Raw genomic sequence first — 19,821 nt, 5'->3', positions numbered from 1 at the left:
AAGCATTTGATAAAATCGCAGTTTAGCATTTAAAATCGCAAATTAGCCTTTAAAATCCTGCGTTTTTAAAAAAACATCATCTTACCTGCGATTTGAAAAAACAGATTTTCTGCGTTTTCAAATCGCAATTTTTAAAAACGCAGCTCCCAAATGATTTATGTTCTGCGATTTGGTTTAAAATCGCACTTATTGTCTACGAAATCGCAATCCCAAATGCACCATAAACCATTGGTTCTTGTAGTTGGCCTAAATTACAAATTACTCCCTATGGTATAAAAAATAATTGTACAGTCTTTGTGGTAGGCGAAAATTACAAATTACTCCCCTAAGTTGTTTTCTGTCCACAAACTTAACAAAGTCCATTAAGTTGCCACGACAGTTTCAATAAAAACGTGACATGTGTCACTCCTAATAAAAAAATATTAATATATTAAAAACTTAAAAATTAAAAACTTAAAATATCTTGTTTAAAAAGAAAAAAGAAAAAAAAAAGATTTGAGACTTGGAAAGGGGTGTCCTGCAAGTCACCCCAGCCCACGGGGTGACACGCAAACCACCTCAAAGGTGGCCAGTGCCACCCTTGGGGTGGCTTGAAGCCCACCCCCTACTTTGGGTGGCGCATGGCCACCCCCGTCTGATTGGGGTGGCTGCAAGCCATCGACAATCACCCCTCCCAAGTCCCAACCACCTAACTTTTTATTTTTTTTTTATTTTTTTTTAAAATAATAATAATATTTGAAGTTTTTAATTTTCAAAATATTAATTTTTTTTAATTAAGAGTGACATGTGTCGTGTTTTTATTGGAACTAACGTGGCAACCTAACGGAATCTGTTGAGTTTGTGGACGGAAAACTTCATGGAGTAATTTGTAATTTCTAATTTCGTCTACCACAAGGACCTTACAATTATTTTGTATACCACAGTAAGTGATTTGTAATTTAGGCCAATCACATAGACCAATGATATAATTTTCCCTTATTTTTATTTAAGAAATGTGATGTAGGGCCCGAACCTGTATCAACTCCAACAACATTGTGGTACAAAACGCACCCCTCATCATCTCTAGCTATCACCCCCACACCAATCTTCTTGTTCAGAGTATCAATAGCTGCGTTTCAATTTATTTTGACCATCCCTCGGGATGTTTCTTTCATCTCTGTCTTTTTTGTCTAGTAATTTCCACCGTATTATTTTCAGAAACTAGTGCTCGGCGGAACTCCTCCACTAAATTTTGGGCAATTTTTTACTAGCCGAAAAGGGAGTGTAAGACAAGTGGATCTAATCTTGACCCTATGATTAGTTTGCAGGGAAAGCACATTTTTGTCAATTGCAAGACATTGGCCCTATGAAAATTACATATAACTACCACTATCTGCATTAGTGCTTCACAGGATGTGATTTGCATATTACCTTCAGAACATTGGTCTTAGTCAATGACTATTATTATTGTTCTTTTTTGTCTCAGGTAGTCAAAGATAAATGAAGTACAACGGGATATTTACTTATTTAGCCATCATATAAATATTGGCAAGATCGCAGGTTACATTTCTCAATGAATGATGCTCTTTATTCACTTGTTTTGGGTTTGTCTCTTTATATATATATATTGTCTTATTTAATTGTGGAGACTTCTGATTCGATCTATATGTTGATCCCTCTCTCTTCTTCGATCCCTATTTCGGACTTAGACAATGCATTTACTGCTTCAGCCTCCTTCCGGTGGTTGTTGCTATTTTTTAGTGGAAGCGTAGATATGTTCGCCTTAATTTTTGTCCCTTCTGCTTCTGTAACTGCTTCGTGGACCTTTTGAGATGACCAGATCATTTGTTTGACATTTGTTCGTACTTGTACACCGTTTTCTTTCGATTTTGATCTATTGTTAAGAAGCCCACCCATTTTTCGGTTTTTGGTTCCCCACTCTTTATTCCTTTTGGATTAGGAGTGGTAAGGATCATCATTTATAACCATTTTTCCTATTTATTTAGAAAAAAGAAAAGAAAAGAAAGATGCTCTTTATCTCTTGGGACAAAAGAGAAAATAGAATAGTTTGAATTGATAGTCAAAAAATTTGTTGAGCTAAGCCCTTTTTAAAATGGGCTAAGCTAGGCCTAGACGAATCACTGGATATTATTTTGGTGGGTTAGCATGCCGCCAAGGCTTGGATTTATGATGTGACATTATGTACACCATTAAATGTACCAATTTTAAGTATTGACCATAAGATAAAGAAAATAACTTCTATAAGGACTTAGCATAAACTAGGTTCTTTGTGTCTTCCAATAAAAAATAACTAGTCATACACCATTTCCCACGAGAAATAAAAATACAAGGCAGGATTTTGTAGTTTTCAACAATCTGGTCCAAATTTTTTGATAACTAGGCATATTCGCATCTCTCTCTCTCTCTCAACTTTCTCTAATTTTCCCTCACTTTCTCGCTCTCCAAACAAGAAACCAGTGTTCTCGGAGAGCATCTGCGCAATTGCTCAATGGGGTTCTTGTTGCCGATTGAATGAGAAAATAGGGGTTGTTGATTGAATGGGGAATGGGGTTTTTGATCTTCTGTTTTTATCTTTATGTTATTTGGCGTGATATGTTGATGTATCCCTTTCTTACTAGAGGACACAAATGGCCGTTTATGTCAAGTACATATAAAAATTATTCTCTAAAATAAATACTATCCATTTTATTTGAAATGGAGAGAATCCTTGTCCATACTTTTTGCTCCAAGTCATTTGGAGTTTGTTGAGTTCTTATTCAGCAGAATTTTGTGTTTATTTTTTTGATACATCATTCATGGTATAATCCTGATCATCCGACTATGAACAAATGGCCACAAATCTCCAAATGGACTCCATCAGAATACAAACTGAAATAATCCCTTTTTTTTTTTTTTTTTTTTTTTAAACAATATCTTCAGTGTAATTTCGATTTATTTTCAGTTTATTCTGTTCAAAAATTCTTATTTTTGATTATATCTGCTGTTTTCTCAGGGAAGAAAAGAAAAAAAAAAAAAATCTCAAATTTCACAGCATAGAGTTGTGGCCGCTATAGAGCATTTCCAAATCCATTACTGTGAATCTATAATGTAACAAATGAATCATAACTTCAAGCATTCCCTACATAATATGAACTTACATTAAAGAGGAATTTCAACCATATTCCTCATGAATTGGTAACTGCCCAAAAAAAGCAGGCTCACGATTTCAGGGCAAATAGTTCACAGGTTATTATATCATCCATGGATGTGGCAGATCTCCCAGCACCTAAGACAGGAACAAGGTTAAAGATGGGCTCTTCACCAATTTTTACTCTCTGACCCATTTCAGCTAATTCATTGAATGCATTGGTTAACATGAGGGAAAGTGCCTCCATAGGCACGCCAACGCTTGTTGGGAAGTAGAACCTCAAATTCTGCAAAAGAAAATAAACCAGGCCAAAACAATTGTAATGAAAACAAGATCGAAAAATAATAACAATGTCAAAGCCAAGGAATATAGCAGGAATCCACATGGTAAAGCAAAACCTCAAATGATTATCCAATAGAGAAGAAAACCTAGCAATGTGTATAACTAAGGATGACGCATATCTACCGGACAGCCATTTCATAACAGAATCCCACAAAGTTTCTGGGTCACCTCTACTCAACCAGAAAGAACCAATCTTTTACCAAATGCGTATGAAACTTTAAAACATGTACATTTTTTTGAAGGAAGAGAGAGAAGAAGAGGAAGGGTGGAAGGAAAGTTAAGCAGTAAGAATTAGAAAAAATCAAACGGCAGGAAACATATCTCACTTCAGTAATCAAGAACCAAGGCCTTGGATCAGCCGACATTTACAAGCCCTAGTCAATTGCAAATCATTAATACGAATGGCCAAAACACTTGATTATAGGTCCCTCTCTATCTGGGTCCGGACCCTCCACCAGAACTCCTGTGGGTTAGAGAGACGGAACTTTGAGGTCCGAAGAGAAAAGTAATTAGACGTGAGCATTGGATCCAACCGACTGACAGGACCAAACCAAACCAAACCAAAAACCAACTGAAATCGGTTGTTTCTGACAATCCCATCTTGCGGTTCGGTTTCCGCTTTAGGGTACAGGTTGGTTGTCAGCTTTGGGTATCACTGACCTGACAAAAATTGACCAAGCCAACAGCATATAAATATCCTATTAATTTGTATGATTCAAATTCTCTCTCATCTGTCCCTCTTGTCTCTCGCCTCTCTCGTTGTCCCTTGCTTGTTGCCGCTCGAGTCTTGGCCTTAGCCAGTTGGCTGCTCAACTTTTTCTGCTCTCTAGATCTTGCCAATCAAGTCTCAATGTAACCCTCCATCTCCGACGGGCCAAATTATTGAAACCATAAAGTTCAAGCGGGCCACAAAAGATTGAAATGCAAATAGGGCAAGCCAAAACCAAATATTTTAGGCTAGAAACACAATGGATCCAAATTGGCTGAACGAAAGCCAAACCAACCAGCCAACCCAACAAAAGTGGTGCTAGTGAAGTTCAGTTTCCATTCACCACTTGGTTTAGTTCAGCGGGCGGTTCCCTACAACCATTACTGTCGGTTCATGCATTACAAAATGCAAAAAATTGACAATAGTGTCAGTGATCAACCCTTAAAATGGTTTGCACACATCACTTCAACTTAGAACCACAAAGTTCTGACATCTATGCTACATGAAAAGATTTGGACTTAAACTACCCTAAACCCACCACATCATTTTACCACTGAGGTCAAGGACCAGGGGCCTAGAGAATTCCATTTACTTAGCTTTATCAGACCTGAGACCACGGAAAATTTAAGGTAGAAATGCCAAAATCAGAGCACCCGGTGCCCCCCACCGACAAGCACCTACATTATCTATCACTTTGGATAATGTTTGAAGGAATCCCTAACACATGCAATTGTAATACCATTAAAAACAATTTGTGTAATATAGTATCAAGTAACTAGACGGCAAAAATGATTGTTTATTTGAACTAGGAACATTAAACGAAAGTCATACGACATTTTAATTTTATTTTTTGTTGTTGTGTAAGCTTATTCCTATAGTTCATTACATATTGCAGGTTCACATAAATTTATTAAAGAAACAACTTTTTTTTTAAATAAATAATCGAGATATCATTAAAAGCATAAGAGACCCTAGGCATACAGAGAGTATACAAGAAAAGCCACCTAATTAGTAAGAGGAAAAGAACAAGAAAATCATGATAACTAATTATCAAAGAAGAAATAAAAGCAGCTGTTCAAAGATACAAGGTGTTGAAAAATAAAGACTTAATCTCCTCCAAAGTTCTCTCATGGTTCTCAAAACTCCTGTCATTCGTTTCCTTCCATAGACACCACAAAAACACGAAGGTACTATCTTCCACACAGCAGCACTCCGAGTGCTACCGGCACTCTATCAAGAAGCATACAAGTCGACTACTCGTCTAGGCATAACCCAAGACATCCCAAACTAATTGAAGAAAACATTTGAAATCACATAAGCAACCTCACAATCAAGAAGATGGTTCACGGACTCCCCATTTCTTTTACACATACAATACCAATCGACCACAATGGCGTGCCGCTTTCGGATATTATCCACGGTAAGGATCTTTTCTAGGGCCGCCACCGACCAAGCAAAAAAGGCCAACCTCAATGGAACCTTGGTCTACCAAACACTCTTCCAAGGGAAGCGAAAGCCATCATTGCAACTCATGACATAGTAAAAGGATTTAACACCAAACAACCCTCTTTTGTATGGGACCCACCACACCTTGTCCTCACCTTCCCCTCTCTCTCTCACTAAATACAACACCCAGAAAAACGAGGCAAAGGCATTCACTTCCCAATCATGAGCAGCTCTAGCAAAGCTCATGCTCCACTAAATGGAACCTCCAAGAGGTTCCACGTGATCAGCAATAGAAGCATCATTTGCGCAAGCAATACCAAATAAACTTGGAAAGGCTTCCTTAAGAGCCATATGCCCACACTAAAGATCATCCCAGAATCTAACTTTTGAGCCATCTCTCACCTCAAATCTCGTATAACTTAAAAACTTCCCCGAACCCCTCATAATATTCTTCCATAACCCCACTCCATACGCCCCAACAACCTCACTAGAGCACCACCCTCCCGATGAACTTCCATATTTAGCAACCACCTACACTCTCCACCAAACCTCTCTCTCAAGCTCGTAGCGCCAAAGCCATTTACCTAAGAGAGTATAATTGAACCTCAACAAGTTCCTAATCCCCAACCCTTCCTCAAAGATCAGTGTACTAACCTTGGACCAACTCACCAGGTGATATTTGAATTCTTCGCCTAGCCCAACCTATAAGAAATCACGTTAAAGCTTCTCAATACAACTTGCAACACCCGTAAGGAGAGGAATGAGGGACATGGAAGTCCGTAAGTAAATTGGATAAGGTGCTCTTGATAATGGCAACCTTACCACCCTTTGACAAATACAACTTTTTCTAACTAGCCAACCGGCGTTCTATCTTCTCAATAACACCGTCACATATATGCTTGGCCTTATATGGTGGTTTGGGAGTAAAAAATTTGATTAAGTTTAATCAAGCTTTATTGGGTAAATGGTTATGGCGTTATGCTATGGAGAGGGAGGCCTTATAGCGTTTAGTTGTAGAAGCAAATTATGATAGTTTGAGTGGTGGTTGGTGTTCTAAGGAGGTAGCGGGACCTTTTGGTGTTGGAGTGTGGAAACATATTAGAAGGGGGTGGCGAGTCTTCTCGAGATATATTAGATATGAAGTGGGCGATGGATCTAAGATTCGTTTTTGGCATGATGCTTGGTGTGGGGATCAGCTATTGAAGGAAGCTTTTCCGGAGTTATTAGTATTGCTCGTTGTAAGGAGGCGTGGGTTGTGGACAACATGTTCTCCAATGGTGTTATTTAGTGGAATGTGTCTTTTATCAGAGCTGTACAAGATTGGAAGGTAGATTTGGTGCTTGCATTTTCTGGTGCTATATTCACTCAAATAGAGACGGACAAGATAGTGAGGATTGTATTCGGTGGATTCCTTCAAAGAGGAATAAATTTGAGGTGCGGTCGTTTTTTCATGAGTTATCTACTTTGAGGGGTTCTTCTTTTCCTTGGAGGAGTGCTTGGAAAGTTAAAGTATGAGAAGATTTTGACATTGGATCATCTAAGAAAGAGAAGAGTAATAGTGGTGGCATGGTGTTGCATGTGTAGAAGTGGGGAATCTATTAATCATTTTTTACTCCATTGCAAAGTGGCAAGAGAATTATGGAGTGCGATCTTTACCCAATTCAGAGTCCATTAGGTTATGCCTGCAAGGGTGGTACAATAATTAGCTTGTTGGCAAGGTAAGGTGAGTAGTCGCCCAGTTCTAGATATGTGGAGGATAGCCCCGTTGTGCTTAATGTGGAGTATATGGAGAGAGCGGAATGCTAGATGTTTTGAAGATCGTGAGAAGACGATGGAAGAGCTCAAGAACATACTGGCCAAATCGCATTTTAGTTGAACTGGGGCGTATAATATCTCTCAATCTTCTAACTTTTCTGAATTTGTGAATTTTTGTTCTTCTTTTAGCATGTAAGGGGGACTTTCTTTGTACACTTCATCTATACTAGGGTCGCAACCCTCTGCGCTTATCAATGAAATGAATTATTTGTAAAAAAAAAAAAAAAAAATTATTAGGCCTTATAGGTAGCCCCCAACGGAAGAACAAGATACTTCAATGGCAGAGACGCAACCCCACAACCTAGAATCCCCGCCAACTCAACCACATTATCAACATTTCTCAAAGGAACCAATTCCAACTTGGCTAAGTTCATCTTCAAAATATAAGAATAAGCACCATAGATTACATAGAATATTTGGGTCAGCTCGAAAGAAGATCAAAGTATCATCAGCAAACAGAAGGTGAAAGATGTCAGTCCCTATCCCCACAGAGAAGCTAGACAACAAAACTCCACTTGCCGCAGCAGAAATCATCATATCCAACGCCTCCGTCACAATGACCTACAACAAAAAAGACAGGGGATCCCCTTGCCTCAAGCTATAGGAGCTGCAAAAAAAAAAAAAAAAACTTGTGGAAGAGCTATTCACCAAAACCGAGAAACACACAGAGGAAATACGGCGAGCTATCCAAAAGCACCATTTCCCCCCAAACCCGCACCTTCTCAACATATACAACAGAAAATCTCAATTAACATGATCAATTCTTTTTCTAGGTCCATTTTACAAATAATCCCCGAAACTCTAGATATCATTCTACTATCAAGGCATTCGTTGGCAATAAGAACATGATCTAGGATCTCCCTACCTCAAATGAATGCATTATGTGACTTTGAAATAATCTTCTCCAACACCATCTTGTTCGCTAGAATCTTAGCAATAATTTAATAAATGCTACCCGCTAGACTGATCGGGCGAAAATCATTGGGGTTGACCGCCCCTGAAATCTTCAAAATGAGGGCTATGAACATAGCAATTAGACTTCTCTTGAACTTCCCACTAGCATGGAAGTCACGAAAGACCTTCATGATATCCTCTTTCAAAACAACCCAACACACTTGGAAGAATGCCATAAAGAAACCGTTAGGGCCCCGATGCCTTGTCACCATTCATAGCTTTCACTACCTCACATACCTCCCTTTCCTCAAAATCTCTCTCCAACCAACTAGCCTCAGCCTCACCAATAGAATCAAAAGAAAGATTGTCCATCACTGACACCTCCAACTGAGTTGCTCAATGTACAACTTTTTATAAAACTTGACAATGTATTTGCTGATCTCCAACCAGTTGGTAGAAATTGTACCATCAATCAACAAGGAGTCAATGGAGTTCATTCTTTTGTTGGAGTTAAGCCATTATGTGAAAAAACTTCGTGCACTTATCACCCTCCCTGAGCTACAAGATCCTAGATTTTTGCCTCCAACACACTTCCTCCATGAGAGTGGCTCTTTCTAATTTGCTAACAATTTATGCCTCTTCATACTCTCTCAACACCTAAGAGCACCTCCAACAGAATAGGCAAATGGCTCATAATAGTCAAATTTGACTATTATGAGCCATTTTCCGTCTCTAGCAGAATAAAATTTTTCTTTCTGGTGTGAATAGTAAATAGGCAAAAAGAGCATATTCACTATTCACACTACAAATAATTTTTTATTGTTTTCTATCTCTTTCTTTCATTCTTACACATTCTCTCTCCCTTTTTCCTTCACACTCTCTTCCATACAAAATAATATTTAAAAAAAATAGAGAGTAGAATAGAGAATCTATTGGAGAGAGTATAGAAAAAACAGTGGCTAAAGTAGAGAGTTGTACTTTTTCAATTGCTACTTTGGCTATTATTGCTAGAGATGCTCTAAGGCCCTCTCTTCTTCAAAGATACCAAAAACGCGTAGCTCTTCCAAAATGTCTTCTTCCTCTCTACATTGCCTAACACCTCCTCATTCCATCTCTTTAAATCAACTTTTAAAGCCTTGAGCTTGCTAGCAAAATGAAGCTCAAAGAGCCTTGGAAGAGATAAGAGTCCCAGCACTATTTTACCTTGTCCAAAAAACCTTCAGACTTTAGCCACATATTTTCAAATTTGAAGGGCCTACTACCCCTGTGAAAATCATCACAGTCGTGGAGGATCAGGAAATGTTCCGAGCAAAATCTAGGAAGCCTCCTCTAGGACACGCCAGGAAACTGGGCTTCCCACTCCCAAAAAACCAACAATCTATCAATTCTGAACCAAAATGGGGATTTCCAACTATTTGACTAGGTAAAAGTTATGCCAACATTAAGGAGGTCCATTAGGCACTGATAAAAAATGAAATCAGAAAACTCAACCATAGCTGGGCATAAACAAGCTTCACCCAGTCTCTACTAGGGAATTTGGTAACATTGAAATCACCCCCAATGCATCAAGGCAAATTCCACTAGCTAAGCATACCAGCTAACTCATCCCAAAGCAGCCTTTGGCCATAGGCACCTGCAAAAGCCTAAATGAAATGATCCTCAACATTTCTAAAGGTGACAGCCAAGGAGAATTCCCCTCCTCACACTCATCGATCTTCACCACCACCCTCCTATCCCACATAATCAAAACACCACCTAAAGCCCCTCTGGAGTCCAAACAACACCAATCCACATGCACAAACTATGCACAACATTACGAGAAATGACTTCAAGCTTGGTTAATTGGAAACAAACATTGTCAACCTTCCACTATCTGAGTAAGTTCCTCGCTCTCTAACATTTATCCCCTCATTCACCCCTCTAACATTCCAGGATAATAGTTTAGGCTTCATAAAAAACCGATAACCCCCTTTCCATACCTTCATACGGCTTGAGCTCGCCTTTTGAATCGTAATTGATGGAACACTTCATCATTCTCAACTCCCTACTACCCTTGTTCCCTTGTTTAGAACTAGAGGCCGAGCCCTGCTGACTATGGCGAGCTTCAACTTCAATAGCTGTCAAAATAGCCAAAAATTGTTCCACAAAACCTACACACGAGACCCCCACAACCCGATGGATTTCCTTCACTCTTTACACCACCCAATATGAGCACTCAAAACATGAGCCAGCTGTATTCCCCTACACAGCAAGGGGATATGAGCTTAGAAGGGTGCAAAGAGAGGCTTCCACCCCATTGAATAACTCCATAGCTTTATTTCCCCCATCACACCTCAAATCCATCCCAGCCAAAGCAAAACCATAACCCCCAGAAACATCCCCTGAACTGAACTCGAAGAATAGAAAGGGATAGAGGGAGAAAAGGCACCAAGCTGACAACCCCCAACTAGCCCTGGGACGAAGGCGCTAGTTGCTGAGAGTGGTGGAAAGATTGGGCCAATGGGCTCTGATACAAGCTGGAGTTCATACAATGCTGATGAACCAACTTGTATCACAGGGAGCTTGTCGCACAAAGAAAACCGACTACTAACATCGTTGGCAATTGCTAAGGTTGGAGTGTGTGTATCAGCGGGCTTTGAAACAAGCAGATGGTTGAGTGTCATCACTATTGCTACCGTAGGACCATAACCACTGGCATCCGACCTTCCCTCCCCCTCTGGCCTAGGTTGAAGGTCAACACTAGCAGGGGCAGAGCCACCCGGAGAGGAAGCCGGAGTGGCTAACCGAGGTTGCAAGGCGGCGGTTGAGCCACCAGCTGAGGTCGACGTTGTCAGGTCACTGGGCTGACCCAAACCTATGATCTTCTTCAGGCCCAAACCCTTCTTTAGATGCGAACCTTGCCCCTTGAATGAACCCCCGAGCTAACCCAATAACTGCAACTTGGGTTTAAAGGCAAATTTGGGCCGGGATCCCTCATAGCCCATCAGGCCCTTTCCTTTTGGGTCACAAGCTTTAAGCCTCAGACCAGCACTTAAGCTGAACTCGGTCTTGGCACACGTGGGACTTCAATTGCACTTGGCTTAGGCGCAGGACCCAACAGTCCACACGCACAAGGACTCAAGGCCAAGTCCATCCGCTGTAAACACCTCACCACATCCCTTTCGATATGAGTTAAGGTGTTTCTGACGGAACACACTTCGAGTGTTTCACCAGAATAGGCTCTGTTCCTCACGAGGTTTCTTCGCCATCAGGTTGTCCATCCCCAAGCGCAACGTCAAAGTCGGTTCGTTCTGTCAACATCAGCTTCTTCGGTGCAGGCATTATAAGGATCACGGAACCACTCTTCAACGCAAGGGACTTCGCTGGAGACTTCGGCTCCTTCACCGAAGGCTTCAACTCCGCCAGAGACATTGATGGGTTTCCAAAGCCGCCCATCCTTGGAGGAGCCTTTATCGTAGACAACACCACTGCAAAACTTATCTCCCCTCCCATGTCCGTCGGAGATGACGATTTACTATTGCCACCAACGTAAATCGACTGGGAGTATTTGATGACCACTTGCAGCTCCGCGGTAGACAACCTCCAGCCTTTGCTGTTCACCCTTCCAACACTAGGATAAAACCCCTCCTTTGACCTCCACCATATTCCTCCACAACCAAGGAGCGTTTGTGCATATTAGAACAATGTTTAGCAATGATACCGAGGAAGCTAGCCCAGGAGCGTTTCCAAAAGGTCGAAGAACTCTTCACTATCAGCAACTCCTCAACAATGTCTAACAGCCAATAACTATCAGTTTTTCAAAAATAAATGGACCGAATGAATCCACTACATTTCTCACGAATCCTCAATCCAGTAGAACTATCCACCACAGCGAACTCAAAAACTTTCGACTCCACAGAACACCACCTAAACAACCCCATCCGACCCATCTGAGAAGAAAATACTAAAAACCAGAAGGGACTAGGGAGGGGTGTCGGAACACGCTCTCACGCGCCACCGATAGAGAGAGAGGAGAGAGTTCACTGCTAGCTTATGAGTTTGAAGAGTTTATCTATTTAATAAACAACTAAGTACAGACAACATTTCATTTTCTTTTTGTTGTTGTGTAAGCTTACTCATTAAAACAACAAAATTTATTGCAAGTTTGCATAACTTTATTTAAAAAACAACTAAGTACATTTTTTTTTGCATATTCTACTTTTTAAAAACTTTTTAAGTCCAGATATTTTTTTTTTTGATAAGTAAGAAAATTTTATAAAAAGCGTAAGGCACCCCTAAGTATACCAAGAGTATACATAGGAATAACCGAAGCCAACCCACAAAAAGAAAAACCAAACAAATCCACAAGGAACAACCCTAAAACCCAAAGAATTTCCCAACAAACACCCAAACCAGCCCCACAAGCACCCCAACCCAACAAAACCCTCAAAACCCACAAGAAAACCCGATCAATCCACCTAGCCCTACACCATGTGCGCCTTGCCTTTCCTGCGTCGAGAGGAAGCACAAGAATCCCCGTAGTTGATGGAGCTTGCCAAATTCAAAACTTCCCTCCTACCCTTGGACTTTGGGCGCGCGGCCTTAACTCCCCGATGGAAGTTCTCTTCAATGGCATCCAAAATCGCAAAGGACGGGTCCAAACCCTCATCACTTTCCAACTCCCAATCTACAGCCCAATTGGGAGGAAAGACACCCAAAGGGAGAGGGAAATCGTCATCCTCCCCATCCCATAACTCATCGCCCTGCTCCTGAGCAACCACCTCCCTTGACGAACCAAAACCCACTGGCCACTTTTGAGATTGGGTCAAACTATCCTCTCCCTTAATGGTGATAGAAGAACTCGAAGCCGCCGTACTTTCTTTAACAATCGGAATCGACGCAGGGCTCGGATTGAGAAACCCCCGCCGAAGAAAACCCCTCATCTGCGCGGGAGAACTACCCTTATCCTTCACGGACACTGCCAGAACGGCAGAATCCTGCACTGGAAGCGCAAGAGCCACTGTCTCGACTGACTCTCTAGCAGGAGGAACCCGAGAAATTGACCCAGGCACTATAGCACCTGGCCTTAAAGCTTCCAAAGCATCGGCAACGGATAAACCGTCCAAGTGCATTTTTCTGGCTTCCCTAGCCTTCCGAAAATACTTCCGAAACGGCTTAGAATCCGACAGCATAGGAGGAGAAGATAAACGCAACCTCTTCCCCAACTCAGCTGCCCCTGAAAAAGAAGGAACCGGAGGTGTCCCATCAGATCTGGTAGGAGCTACCAGGGGCGCTGAAGAGAAACCCAAAACTACCGGAGAGATCCCCTCCAACCTGGAAGAAGCTACAGGGGGAAAAGACAACCCAGCCACCGGCGACGCTGATCCTAAAGACGCAGACCCCAAAGTCATAGAATCCTCAGAAGAGAACGAAGACTTCTTCGAGACAAACCTCCGGGGCAGAAACCACCTAAGGAATGGAAGAGGAATGCTCAACAAACGCCGGAAAAGTAGCAGTCGAAACGCCTACCGCTTCTGGTGCTGGACAACCCAATTCCGGAGCCGAAACCCACCCCGAAACCGACTCAGGAGCCGAAACAGCAGCCCTCTTGGCAAAGGGCTTAAGCACCTTAGTCCCATCCCGAAACCGGGACCCTTTAATAGCTGCCTTACACCTCTTAAGCATCCGGCCCACCACAAAACCCAACCTGCGTTTAAGCCCAACAAAGGACTTAAAGCCCATTCTCTTCGAAGACCCACAAGCCCAAATCAAAGCACTGGATAGGCGCCCAAGGATCTCTAGAATCTGCCCGAACACTCCAGACAAGCTATCCTTTTGCAGTGAAGTGTCACCCTCAACAACGGCTACCCCAGACACGCAAGCCGAACAACTGACGCAAACTCTGGAACTAAGACGCTCATCAACACGAAGGTCCTTACCCAGGGGATCGGGCGCTTGCTTCTCCATGGCGGAGCAATCCACTGGCGGCTACTTCTTCAAATCACACCATCCCGCCACTGACCTAACATCAACGACCTTTGCCGCATCCCATGAACCCGACTTATGAGCCGGAGACCGGCAACCCAAGGCAGAGTCGATTGCTCCCGAGCGCACCACCTCCGCGAACGACAGAGGGCCAGTTCCCTTTCCTAACTTAACACCCGTCGGAAAACCACCAGAAAACGAAGACCCTTCTGTGGCTCCAAGAGAATCCAGACCTGTGCTCAACTTTGCCCCTTCTACTTTCCCATCCTTCTTGTCCGACGTAGACAAACCAAGCCCGCAACCCACAGAGAGAAACATAAACAATTCTCAACTCACCGGAAAACTTAACGCCAACCCCATCCACCGCTCCCCTCAGGGATCAGAATGAGCCCTCTCCGACCACCCAACCCATAGGCCGCCGCCTCTAAGAACCGGCCAGCTTTATTTTCACCTCTACGGGCAATCAGAAGTTTAGACCCTTCCCTGAAGGATTGACGAAGTCATGATCACCAGAGAAACCCAAGAGAGTCTCCAACGTCGACGCAAGCCAATCTGAACACTGAGTGCTCAGGACGATCGCCCCGAAGAAGCTTTTTCTCTTCTCCTCCACCCGCACCAACGAAGCCCCCTCCAAAACCGAGAGAGAAAAGGACTTCGACTCCACCGTAAAGTTCCTTTCCATCGCAGAAATACCCGAACTTATAAGACCAACCCAGAGAAAGAAAGCATAATGACCGGCGAGGAAGACCACCCAGACGCAAAGCCCATCGGCATACACCCCAGCACGAAACTCCCACGAACAGCCCCTCAACACCACCAGCCAAAAACCAGCCCCAAGCGAGTTCGGAAAGGGAGAAACCAGAGAAAACCAGTTTGACGCACCCATCAAAAAGAACCAGAACCAAACTCTAGTGGGACGCGCCTACACGCGCCACCACTAGCAGGAGGGAGGAAAAAGAGAGCGGGGTTTGAAAAAACAAATACTAGAAACGTGTGTAAAAACAAATACTGGAAACGTGTGTACCCAGATATATTTTCAAAACAGTCCATGTTATTAATTTTTTTTTTTTTTAATAAGTAATAATAGTTTTATTAAAGAAACCATAAGACGCTCCTAAATACACTGGGAGTATACACAAGAACAACTAAACCAGCCCACAAAAAGAAACCCAAAAAACCCGCAAGGACCTAAAACCCTAAAACCTAAACCTACATGGATCACTCAATGCTACAACACATGAGTCTTGCCTTTCCCTCGCCGAGAGGACGTGCTTGCATCACCATAGTTAATGGAGCTTTTCGGATTCAACAGCTCCCTCTGACCTTTGGTCTTTAGATGCGCAACCTTTACTTGAAGAAAATCCTCTTCAATGGAATCCAAAATCGCCAAGGACGGGTCCTCGTCCTCATCACCATCCAACACCCAATCCAAAGGCATGTCAGGAGGATAAACACCCAAAGGGTGAGAGGAGTCTCCATCCTCCCCAACCCAAACCTTGTCGCCCTAATCCCGCACAATAATCTCCCTAGATGGACTAGAACCTACCAGCCACTTTTGAGATTGGATCAAACCATTCAACCTGACATCCACACCCTTTTCAATGGTTCGAGTAACGCAACCACCCAAAAAGGAACCCCTTCCACACCATCTTTAGGCAAGAGATGAGGAGCTACCCCATGAGCGCTTGGGAGAAGAAAGCCTCTTTGAAGAAGGCTAGACGGAGGAGACTTTCCGACCACTCCCCCACTTGGCTTCGGCGAGGACTAGACCACAATCCCGACCAAGGCCTGAGAAGAAGCACCCAAAGACGGCACAGTCAGAGCACTGATCGCCATCACAGCCTCGTCAAACAAAGAAACATCCATCTAAGCACCTATGCCTACCTTCGATGTTATATATGAGAAGAGTTCGATACACATATCCAGATCGTAGGAGGTTGCTGATGATACATGTGCATAGTTTTGAAAGAATATTAAACCCACATACCTTACAGGATCCCCTTATGACTAAATTTAAGATAAATACAAGCTCTTTTTGGAATTCTATTAAGTAGACAGACTTTTCAACATCTAATCTATAAGCAAAATGTCAATTATAAAATGAGTTATGGAAATCTAGGATGAGTGAACTATAAAATCTTTAAAAAGAAATCTGGTGTGGTTATGTCTAACCCTAGAAAAATTGGAGTCGGTCAATATATATGTGAGGATTACTTTTTATGCAACGGCATTCCTCACCAGTCTTCATATTGAAAGTGTGATGAACATGAAATGTTTTATGACCTCACCCATTTTTGTTACAACACCAACATTTTGAAATAGCCAAGGCCCAAATGTCAGAAATGTAAAATGAAAATTGCAAAAAGTTACAGAAAATGCATGTGCATTAAAATTAATTAATGGCATGCGGGATTTTTTGGAGTAATAAGAACTTCTCATTTGCCATCAGCAATTTGAGCAAAGGGGTTACAGGGATTCCAGGTTCTGTATATGATTCTGATATTGTAAAAGCAGTTTCAGATTGCTCATGGTTTGAAGGAAAAGAGAAAAAGAAAAAGAAAAGCCTGAACAGAAGGTCGTGGCCTCATTAGGGTCAAGAACAGTTTCAGAAACTGAAGCTGGATTTTATAAATCAAATGTAATCAGAATCTAAGGACCAACTTAAAATGGAATGTTAGGTTTCTGCATAAAAACTGACCTCTGTGTCTTCCCAAGAGAAATTGTTCTGCATATAAATTTTATCAAGAAGATAAATGCAAAATCTTGATACTCTTTCCATTTGCCTCTCTTGGAGTGAATTTTGATAATCCCGGCTGCCCTGATCACCATCTAGAGACTCAGAACATATCTTCACAACAACTTCACTTGTGATACACAAAATAACTGCACAGATCTTTCCATGAACAACACATTTCTGGAAGCAAGAATCATGCCAGTGCGCATGCTGAAAACCCCAATAACTAGGCATGCTTACGCAAGAAAGTTCTTGCACAGTTCCAGTTGACACATCTGCATCCTCTGGGACATAAAGAATGGGCTTTACTTCTACAAGTGCCCTGCAATAATAAAAATAAAAAGAGGTCACCACAATTCAACTGTCTTCTAATATCACAGGCAATATTCTAATATCGACCCACTATAAGTGCTCCCCAAATTACAGAGAAGCAAAGAAGGTTGCAATGTTCCATGCATAAATTACAATCACATATACGTGCTTATGTAGACCAGAACCTTCAGAGCACAAGATCCAAAATCTTGATACAAATTAATACCGTATAAACCAACTCTTCTAGGCTGCTAGAATATTAAGTGAACGATTAAATTCACCATTTCCAATCAGCTTAAGCTTTTAGGAAAAATGGTAATTTAACGTGAGATCAAAACAGTAGTCTTGAATTTGAACCGACTCTATAATTTACCTCCCATTACAGTTAAATATTCCACGTGTTCTGCCTCACTTGTTAAGGAATTTGAACCCACATATAAAGAGAAATGCTATAATATTAATTAAATGATTAGATTTATATTTTATTATCACCTTAAGCTTTTAGAAGTAGTGATTTAATAGTAACGGCCTTTAAGTGCTAGCTTGAACTTTTAAGTGGTCTTAACGCATCCTACATGAGATATGTTTTAATTAGTCACCGTATATGTATTTCTAGCAATTTAAAGTGTAGTGATAAAATCTTTCAACCCCCTCCCCCAAAAGAAAACATCCCTTCCCCCTTTTGGGGAAGGTTATGGTTACATATTAGTTAGTTCCACGAGGATTCAAACCGAGGTCTCTAATCTAGACATTGAAGTTTTACTATGTCAATGTACCACCTATGCTATTGGCATGTTCATCACCTAGCAAATGATGTTTTAAGAGTACTTATGAATGTCAAATTGGACTGAATAATAATTGGAATAATAACGGAAGCAAGACAGAGAAAAGAGATAGGGGATTTACGTGGTTCGGTCTATGACCTACGTCCACAGGGTAAAGCCCAAAGGGCTACATTGTGATCTTATTAACTTGTCCTGTCTACAATACAAAAGTCCCTATTTATAGGGTTCAGAGTAAATACTAATATGGTAATCAAATCCCCATGATTTGATTACAATTCACCGTAAATAGAGAATATTACAATGTCAACCAAATAAGGAATATACGGAAAATATAATATATTTTCCATATATTCTAACATCCCCCCTCAAACTCAAGATGGAAGATTCTGAAATCTTGAGTTTGATTCTTCTTCTTTCTCTGAACGGGAACTACTCCCCCTGAACGACCAAGGGCAACAGAAACCTTGAACATGAACTACTTCCCCTGAAAACCTTGAACGGGAATACTCCCCCTGAAAAACTTGGAATCACCGATCAGAATCAGATCATACCCAGAATCGCCGATTGGAATCGACTACTACCGAGAACCGTCGGGCAACGGCTGAACAACAGATAAACGCCCGAAATCACCGATCAGAATCGGCTACTACCAAAATCGCCGATTGGAATCGACTACTACCGAGAACCGTCGGGCAACGGTTGAACAACAGATAAACGCCCGAAATCACCGATCAGAATCGGCTACTACCAAAATCACCGATAGGAATCGGCTACTACCAAAATCGAAGGGGACTTCCTCATTCGGAACCTGTCCACACCAAAGAATTCCACGACCGTGGAATGATACCACACCAAGGATTCCACGCTCATCGTGGAATGACACCACACCAAGGGACCGCATGAACCGGCCGCTGATTCACCCAAACTACTGCTTCAGAACTTCTTTTTCTTTTCTTCTTTTTTTTTTTTTTTTTTTTTTAAGCAACTCCTGGAGAAAGCACCGCACCACACGTAGCCCATGTTCACCTAATAATCAACCATGTACACTGCACCGCACCAGACTGTACCAAATCCACGTTCACCGTCACCACAGAAAAATTACCTAGAAAAAAAATTTCAACGCACAGAATCCTGAATCGCACCCTTCAAAAAAATTGCGTCACACCACATGTTGTACGCCAAACAGAAATTCACGACAAACTCCTTCAAAGAAACACAAAACCTGACTTCTTTTTTTTTTTTTTTTTTTTTTTTTTTTTTTTTTTTGAGCCTTCATACCACCGAAAATTTTGGGAAAATACTTCAAAGGTTGCACAGACCAACCAACAAATCACCAAACGCCGATAGCACCAAATTACCGGAAAGAGTAACAGAACCAGCATCAAAGCATCGAAAAGAATAACAGAACCAGAACACCGATAGCTACCAGCCCAGATCACCGGAAACTACCAGACCGCTGACCCCAGCAGGCCAGATCACCGGAAACGCTCCTGTCCACCACAGATCGCCGGAGAAAACCAGATCGGATCACCGGAAAAATCACTAGACCGGAAATCGCACAAATACATCACCAACTGGACGGAATCGCCCAGAACAAGATCACCGGAACCACGCTCACCGCACCAATCAAACACCACCCAAAGAACGCACCCCACAAGATTTCTCAATGAACGGTACAACTCGCCGAACAGGA

The 19,821-nt window shown here is 41.8% G+C and overlaps 1 protein-coding gene across 2 annotated transcripts in view; it reads right to left on the bottom strand.

Annotated features, from left to right (window-relative positions):
• Positions 1 to 3,038: 3,038 nt before the first annotated feature.
• Positions 3,039 to 19,821, bottom strand: part of LOC133851443 (diphthine--ammonia ligase) — a 44,359-nt gene continuing 27,576 nt past the window's right edge. For both annotated transcript variants that reach the window (XM_062287878.1, XM_062287879.1), the window contains 2 exons: positions 16,996 to 17,353; positions 3,039 to 3,413 (listed from right to left, as the gene is read on the bottom strand). In XM_062287878.1, the coding sequence (XP_062143862.1) occupies positions 3,198 to 3,413; positions 16,996 to 17,353 (574 nt within the window). In that variant the 3' untranslated portion in view covers positions 3,039 to 3,197. The remainder of the gene's footprint in view (positions 3,414 to 16,995; positions 17,354 to 19,821) is intronic.

This window comes from Alnus glutinosa, chromosome 12 (genome assembly GCF_958979055.1).
Source record: "Alnus glutinosa chromosome 12, dhAlnGlut1.1, whole genome shotgun sequence".
Classification (NCBI taxonomy): domain Eukaryota; kingdom Viridiplantae; phylum Streptophyta; class Magnoliopsida; order Fagales; family Betulaceae; genus Alnus; species Alnus glutinosa.
This window is presented reverse-complemented; position numbering and strand designations above follow the sequence as displayed.